An 8,807-nucleotide genomic window follows, 5' to 3' on the forward strand; every position below is an offset into this window, starting at 1 on the left:
CTTTAGCCTAGGGCCGAAATTCAGCTTCGGACTAGCACAGGCTTCTTCTCTCCTCTTTTTTATGCAACTCACTTGCCAAAATACCCCAAGCACAAAGGGACTTGGAGGGAAAATTACAGGACACGGAGACAAATGTTCAGTGTTGCTGGTACTCGTTTTCCTTTGATTCCTTGACATTGCAATTGATACATGGTTTAATGGACTTTGCTACCACTGCCAGTTTCCTGTTAAAATTACTCCCAACTATGGCAAACATTTAACTTCAGGTACAAGCAGAGCTGCAAACAAGTCCATATTGCACATCATTTTTTTGTTAAGCTTCTAACCTCTGCTGTAATTTTGCTTCATAAAACAAGGAGATTTTAAGGGGACCTGCAGATTGCAAGTTGTTATAGGGAGCCCAGCAGAACAGAGATTTTTTTTGCCTTATGACAGAGGCCAGATTCCCACCTGTGAATTTTATTTTCTTTTATCCTCATTTTTTATTGGCAAAGGGGGAGGGGGTCATGCTAAAAGCTGCCTTTATGAACTCAACAAACCTAGGGCAAAAAGATGCCTGTTGCTACCGTCCACTCTGGTGCTTCCATTAAAGAAGTCTTGGAATGAGGTCTCAGTTCTCCATTTCCTTTCCATTTTGAGTGCACTTGCATAATTAAGAGGTGGACTTGGTAGACAGTGTCCAGCTAATACAAATATGATTAATTTTAGTCTTCCCTTTTTGTTTTAAAGGTTGTCCCTTCCAATGAAGAAAGCTTCATCGCAGATGGATGGGAAACCTGCCAGCCAGCCACATTTCTGAGGTAAAAGGGGACAAGACATGGGAAAGTTTAGTGCACTGAAAAAGTGACCTTTCTCGGTAATTAATTTGTCACTTCCCAACACCATCTGCCGACTCGTCAGCTGCATCCATCATAGCCATAAAAAAAAWAAGAAAGAAAAAGTCAATTAAAATGAGAACCAGTGTCAAATGGGCTTTGTGCAAATTCTTTAGCAAAGGGAAAAATAACCTATCGTGTAATGTCCTTTTCATCAACACACATGCACGTGGTCCCAGGGAGAAAAACTATGTTGACCTCTCTGGAAGTTTTATAGCTAGGACCACTTCATTGCCTGGTGATAAGCCGTAATAAATACACAGGGATCTTGGAAGCATCTTAGCGACTGCCACATTTTTTAAGGAGGGGTTTGGCCCAAATTGAGCATTATTGACTGCAGTGACAGCAGCAAGGCCCTTGTGAGGACCCACACGCTGTGCAGAGTGTGTACACATTGTATTGACTAGCTGTGATGGAGCCGGGTGAGGAAAGCCATGTTCCTGCCTTGAGCCACCATTTTTCTCCTCTTGTCTCCAGCAAATACTGCCGGTGCTTAGCTTTCAGCCGGCGAGGCAGGAACGCTGCTGCACGCCCCTGCTGTAACACCCTGCAGAGCCACTCGATGCAGCAGGGTTTCATTCCTTCCCCAACTCATTTTTTCCTCTTGCTTCTCACCTGCTTTTGGCTGGTTGCTCTCAGGTTTGCTCACACGCAGCCACCGATCTGATGAGAAGCAATAGGACATCTCTGGCCTCGTCCCAGAGCTTCTGTGTGCCTGAGGGGGATCAGTGTGTCCAGGAGTGTGAGCTGCTCAGCTATTATGGTATTGGCGCCATCTGAGGACCCCAAATAGACAGATATATCCCCCAGACTGCCCAGTCATCTCCTCACTTGTCTGCTCAGTTTATAAAGCTCTTTGGTGCTAGGTTTGGCATGTACAGTTTTATTTATTATTTTAATATTTTTCTCTAGATCTTGCCAGGAGATTTATTACCTTAAATCAATGCTTTTGCAATGCCAGTGGGTCAAACTTCATTCTGCATTATGCTTATTTCAGTGGCATCAGTGTTATTATTGTGATTTGTTCATATTACGTTAGAAATAGAATCAACACCCAGGCATCATTTTTCTGCTGATACATTCACAGCATAAAGGCCTTACCCGGAGGGCTCACAATCTAAATAGACAAGTGGGGYGAGAGGAAGTTTCTCCACCATAAAGATAGGGAAACTGAGGCACAGAGAGATTTGCTTTAGGTCCAGCTGTGGGCACCACTGAGACCTGCTGCCAGCCTAAGGACAGAAACCTGGGGGAGGGCAGAAAGGGGATCATCCTGGAAACCAGAAACTCTTAGAAATCCAATGCAGATAACAATGCTGCCTGTACGGCAAACCCGTTTCCACGCACTCCAGGTAGCCGTTCATCAGCTCTCCTGGAAGTGGGGGTACCAGCGCAGGAAAGCAGGTATATAAAGGGCTGGGAAACCCAGCAGGAGCATCCAGACGCGAAGAGGAACGAGAGGCCTGACCTTCAGCATCCTGTGGCCGCGCTCGCCAGGTAGGTGCCGGGTTTCTGCTTCCATCCAGGAGCTCGGCAGGGTGGCCCGTGGGTGCTCGAATAGGCGCCGGTGGCAGCGGTGGTGAGCCCTGGCTCAGGGGGGTTTCTCCCTGTGGTTTTCAAAATTTTCTGCAGGGAAAAGGGAGGAAACATAACTCAATGTTTCTGTTGGGCAAAGCAGAAAACTTTTCCTCGAGAAGAGGTCAAAAATGGGGCCTTTCACTACAGTCAGATGTTGTGAATCAAAACTCTGGCGAGGTCAGCCCAGTTGTGCCTTGGGATGTTTTGCCTAACAGCATATTCCTGCACACCGTGCGGGAAGCATTGCCTAGGAAGGTGCTGTGAGCGCTCAAGCCCAGCCAAGCTTTGCCCTGCAAAATTTGTCTGGAGGCTGGTGCCTGTGTTGGCATCTCTCTCCTTCCTCCTGCTCTGTTGCCATTAATGCGACTCCTCTCGCAGCCCCAGAAGGGCCCCGTTTCCCTAATCTCCATCTCCCCCRGTGCTCGCTCATCCCACACTGACCAAGCACTGGCAGAGCTGGTGTTACCAGCGTGCATTTGCTTCCATTCGGCAGGAGTTTGTCTGACAAGGAGGAGGGAAAATCAAYGCTTAAGCAAGGAGAAAGGTGCTTTCTGCTCTTCCCAGCCGTGGGAGCACTGATTCCACCCGCTCCTGTCTCCTTGCTTGCCCTGAGCACCTAGCAGACAGCAGAGCATGCTGCAGAGACGCAGGCAGCCCTGCATGTCCTCTGCACTCCGGGAGCTGCTTTGAACATAAAGAAAATGAGTCACAGCCAGCTCCTCTTGACAGGAACAATTTGGTTTTCGGAAGGCAGAGCTCAGCAGATAAAGGCACTGTCCTGTCGTCGCTGTGCTCGCACCAGGACCAGGCGGTGCCCACGCCTCCTGACCCCAAACTGGCACTCTGTCCCCGTTTTATGCTGGCATAAGCAGAGCTGAATAATGCTGCACCCAGCCTCATGCGACCACAGCACTTTGTTGTGCTGATGCTGAACTTGGGATGCTCCTGCTTTGTGCTTTCCCTTTGTAGCTGGGAAGCAAATTCACTAGCGACAAGGTACATATCTGCCTGGAGAGGCAATGAGCTGGAGTTCTCGGGTCTGAAAGACACGTCCTGCTTACAAAATAAGGAAGGGACATTCAGAAGAGACATTCTCCGACTGGAAATGCGTGGGGGTGTTTCTCTGGGGGAGGAGGGAGAGAACTGATTCACAAAGGGCTAGTCAATAAGAGATGAAGGAGGTGACTGGGTTTATTTTGTTGTGTATGGCAGTATTTTATTGCAGCTCTAGMATAAATGAAACAGCACAAAAGACTGATGCTACTGAGAAAATGCTACGTTATCAGCACATGTGCATAACAAAATGCTCCGAGGAGGGGAGAGCCTGAGAAACCCCCTTTTGATCACCGCAGCAAATGGTGCATATGGCGAGGTCATCCAGGGCGATGTCGCAGGGCAATTAATAGCTTTGACCCAACGTGGGGGCAGCGGGGAGGTGGCCCTGGCTGTGGGCAGACTGGTGCAGTGCTAAGCAATGCTGAGAGAGAGAGGAGAGGGGCTACAGTTGCCTTCGCTCGCTGTCAGACCTCCCCTGAACTGGCATTTTGCTGAGGGATCTGGCTGGCAAGTGCTGTGGAGGGGAGTATTTATTAACTTCCACTGACCTTCAGTTCAATACTAGCTGATATTTATGGGAAATCTAATTTAGGGGTCAAATTTGACCTAACAACCTCTTTCTAATAATGTCCAAAGCACAAGCTTTTTGAAACTAATTAAGGATCAGGCTCCAATCAGGTAGAGTAGTTAAGTTGTGGGACCTGACTTCATTAAATTCGTCCAGAGAGAATATTTTAATATTTAAAGAGAGCATTTAATGTTTACATAAGTCCTCTTCTGATGTAAAGTCGCTGTTAAATCACTTCAAAAGCTAGTTTTTAAAGCCCTTTCTACTAGACTCCTACGGAGCAGGGCTGGCAAATGCCATTCTAAGCTCACTCTGACCCAATGAGGTTTATTAAATGATTCGGTCCACCAATGTAGATTTTCGGTGGTGAGGAATATGAAAACAAAATTTAACAAAACAGCTCTGTGAAGGCTTTTGCTCTCCTGCAGCGCCACCCTGCCCACTCTGCTGTCAGGGCTCTGTGGGGTCGACGGGAACGCTTTGCTGTGGATGCGTGGGGCTGTCGTACCACCRCAGCTGGGGGCCAAAGCTCTCAGCACGGAGGGAGTCTTTAATGGTACTGAAGGGCTGGGCTTTGAGTCTCTGGGGTTATTGCTCAAGAACAAATCTGTTTACAAGAAGTGGTTTGAGAGAATTGTCAGTCAAGACACTTCTATTCTCAGCTCAGGAGCAACTGGAAGAGTAAATATGCCTATAGTTAGCTGGTGGTTAAATTAGATGGCAGCTGATCAAAAGCCAGAGGGATTTCTCCTCAAATGGTCCTCTCCATTATCACCCCAACATCTTTTYTCCTGTGTTGCTCAGGCTTTCACAATGGTCTCAAAGAAAGTGGTGGCTGGTTTGCTCCTGGTGTACGTGGTGTCTATGCTGGCTGAACAGACCGAAGGCTTCCTGCCCTTCTTCACCCAGAGTGACTTCCGGAAAATGCAGGTAACACGTAAGAAATGTACTGCACCGGCTGGAGCCCTGAATAATGCAGGAAAGGTGTTTCTTCCATCCTCACCCCAAGCTTTGCCAGTGCATGCCATGCCACTGTTGTTCTCATCATCTGTCCCTTCCGTCCAAACAGGAGATATTATGATATTGGCAGTCCCCCACTCATCGCAAAGCTAAGGGCTATGGGAGAGACAATCCTCAAGATGTGAGACCAGAAAGGAAGAGCTCAAACYCCTTTATATAAGAACTGAAAGCCCTGTGTGAGTTATCTGCAGATACTGGCTCTTTTTTCCTCTTCCCTCCATGCTAAAGGCTGTAATTTTTATAGAGAAGTTGCAGCCTCCTTTCACCATTCTGCTGGGCCTTTTTGTTGTAACGAATAATTAACCATCCTCAAGATGGTTGTCACCTCTGGGATGTGCAGAGAGGAGAATATTTTTCTTTTGATGTGAAACTAATACTGTTGAAAGGTGTCAGGCAGGCAGCCTCAGAGACTGGCATCTTCTCCTTAAACACAGTTAAAGGGAGCTTCCCCCGCACGACGCAATCCATTGATACTGGSGAGAAATCTTGTTTCCAAAGCCTATCCACTCGCTGCCGAGCAATTGCTTTTTGTGGGGAGCACAGCCATCCTTTAACCTCCTTGAGAGAGAGGATGGGCACCCACACACAGTCCCCATATCGTTTGTACGTCACAACCCTGGTAGCTATGTGTCTGCTGGTGACTGAGGAGCTTTTAGGTTTATGTGGTGAAATCAGYCTTGGCTTCCTCCCAAAGGCTGCCTCTCTTCCTCTGAGCACTCATTCAAACGGAATTAAGTGCACAGCAACCAGTATGGCACTGAGCGTGGCCTTCACTGGGTTCTGCACCCCTTGCCATTGTCTGTTGTACCCCACAATTTGGCTTTTCTCCTGGGGCTGGAATAGCTCTGTAAGGTCAGTGTACTTGGCCACCACATCCTGCTGATAGTGTTATCTTGCACAGATCAAAGGAGCCATCGAGGAGTGACGTGTTTGCTATAGGCTGTTCCTGCAGCCTGACCTTACACCCAACGTGGCAGCCCCTGCTGCGTATCAGAACTGTAGCCCCTGAGGCCGTGCTGACCATAGTCCGTGGGCCTCTTCCTGGTGAGCTGCAGCTCAGGGCCCAAAGGAACGATGCTGCACCCAGCTCTGCAGGCCCCTGGCTGCAGGGCATTGCACCCTGGATTTGCCACAGAGCATRTTTGGTACCGTCACGATGCTGTGTCACAGCTCTTTCCTGTGGGGTTCCAGGAAAAGGAGAGGAACAAGGGGCAGAAGAAATCCCTGACCTCGCTGCAGCAGCTGGAAGAGCAAGGCTTCTCTGAGCAATCCAGAGCAGAAGATGTCAGCAAGGTCAAGACCATCCAGGTAAGGTGAACCGTGCGACCTTAAGGAATCCACAAGGACACATGGGGCCAGGTTGCTCTAGAGCCAGCCCACAGGACCTGGCTACAGAGACGTGGTTAATGGTGCCATGTGAGAAGAGAGTGGGTGCTATTAGGGAGCTCACAGTCAATAAAAAGGAATACCACCCATTTCCTCCCAGCTCTGCCAGGGAACTGAGCAAGGTTGCACCAGAGAAAGGGTATACCTTCAGCCTTTAAATTATCTTGAATATTTACCAGCCTGGTCACCCTTCAGACCCACCTTGCCTCTCCCTTAGCACAGGAAAGATGAAAACAACACGTGGTCTTTCATTTGCCACTCAGTAAACACCAGCCAAATGCAAGTCAGTAATTTACAGCTCTGCTTCAGGTCTGGTTTTAACTTGTCACTTTTTTGCCCAGCTCCAGTATCAGTTGTCCAGCATCACTCACCTCCTCTCACAATGCCCTGCACCAGGAAGACCTTATTTACAAACTTGAATGCAAACACCCACACCCCCAAAGCCTGGATACAGAGCAGAAAATCATCAATTTTAAGGATTTAAGTGTCAGTCTAAGCCCTCAAAGGCACACTTACCTGGTCAGCCAAGTCTGAAAATAGTGCTTTTCTGTTTTTGCCCTGTCAATGCAGCCACTTCTGTGGTGAGCACAGCCATTCCCTGTACCATCAAAAGGAGCGTGTAGGTCCAGTCCAAATTGCAGGAGAGGCTCAGTGGGACAGGCAGAGTGACTAGCTAGACTGGAATTTGGCCAAGACACAGGTTAATATGCACTGCTCTTATAAACGTGGTACACCAACAATCAATAATAGGATTTAAACAGCAAGATCTCACAGCTCAATGTATTAAATAAGAGGCACATCCCAGGGTCTAACCCCCCACTGCAACCACAAGTCCTCCTGTGCCTCCAGCCATGCCCAGAACAACTTTACTTTGGGTACATCTGAGCAGCGGCTGGCCTGAACTCGGTCAGCCTGGAGGCAGGATAATGTCTCAGCCTCAGTCCTTACTAAGGCAGGACACTTCATCAGCATCAGGAAAGCTGATAGCTTGGAGGGTCAAGGTGGGAGAGAGTGGGGGGTTATAAGGTTCAGAAGTGACTGTCTCATTTAAGGTTTCTCTTGCCAGCAGGTGCCTTTATCTGTGTTTCTGAGTCAGTCCATACGCATGAAAACTGGCACTATGAACAACACAAGATTGGATTGACAGTACAAGGGGCTGCCTTCAAAATGTTGCTATTCCCCACACTCAGGGTCATCTTCTTCCCTTCAAACCAGCACTGGACCCTCTATTAACTTGAGCAAAGTGGAATCAAAGCATGGCGGCCCCCAACTTACCTGTCTCTCTTCCCCTCAGCTTTTCCCATTGACTTTTCCTGCTTTCCTCCACAGCTAGCTGTTCCTGCCAAAGCTGGGATGTGGCTCACCTCAAGACAGCTGGAAAAATACCAAGATGTCCTGGAGAAACTGCTAGCAGAGATGCTACAGGACACCCCAGTCGGTACTGTCAGAAGCTTGAATTCTGCCTTGGAAATTCTGCCTTTCCTTTCTCTCACCAGCTCATCATCATGGAGATATTTGTATTCCTCAGAAGGGCTTTTGTGTCATGCTTGCTCACTTTACAGAGGCCTTGGATACCTCCGCCCTCTCTCATGCATACACTTTTCTGCTGGGAAGGTTATACTGTCTTCAAGGGCCCTGCCTGTGCCCTAGAGCTGATATTGACTGCTAACAGCACTGCAACACTTCTCAGCAGCTCTCCTTAGCACTGCTTCCCACTTCCCTGCTCCTCCTCCCAAAAAAGACCTCAGGCTTTAGGGTGCAATTTCCAACAGAGCTTATAATTCAAGCTACATCTTCAAGGCAGCTCAGCACCTGTCCTCGGGTTGGATCTTACAAAGACGTTGGGTGCAGAGCAGTTCTGAACACCTTCCTTCCTAGACAGGGGCTTAAAACTAAGAGAATTAGCTGCAATTTGAAGTGTCAAGTGCTAACAAACCAGCTCTGGGCTTTGATCTTAGTGTATGGGAATTGCAAAAGGAGAAATGCAGAGGTAGGATGTTAGATAGTTACTCCTGCCTGCAGACCTGGGGGTTGTGGAATGGTTATCACTGTTATCTCTGGAGCTTTGTCTTATCTGGGCTTAAATGTCTCTAATAAGAGGGTCTCTATTATTCCTGTGGGAGTTGTTATTCTGCTTTGGCTGTGCTGATTTAAGTTTGTCTTCTGGATTTTTAGGTGAAGAGCTGAGGAGGAGGAAACAGTATATAAAACCTAGCAAAGACTGAATGACAAATTTAAGGATACTTGTTCTTTCTTCTTTTCTTTTCAGCTTACTGATATCTGCAGAATCAGAAGAGAAAGCGATGCAGCTTGCTAAAGTTAAA

The 8,807-nt window shown here is 47.9% G+C and overlaps 1 protein-coding gene across 1 annotated transcript; it reads left to right on the top strand.

Moving 5' to 3' along the window:
* The first annotated feature begins 4,890 nt into the window (after positions 1-4,890).
* On the top strand, positions 4,891-8,807 carry MLN (motilin). The gene is made up of 4 exons (XM_026056740.1): positions 4,891-5,007; positions 6,289-6,405; positions 7,813-7,921; positions 8,753-8,807. The coding sequence occupies exons 1-4, from the start codon at positions 4,891-4,893 to the stop codon at positions 8,758-8,760; spliced, it is 351 nt and encodes a 116-aa protein (XP_025912525.1). The 3' UTR covers positions 8,761-8,807.

This window comes from Apteryx rowi, unplaced genomic scaffold (assembly GCF_003343035.1).
Source record: "Apteryx rowi isolate R43461 unplaced genomic scaffold, aptRow1 scaffold_132, whole genome shotgun sequence".
NCBI lineage: Eukaryota > Metazoa > Chordata > Aves > Apterygiformes > Apterygidae > Apteryx > Apteryx rowi.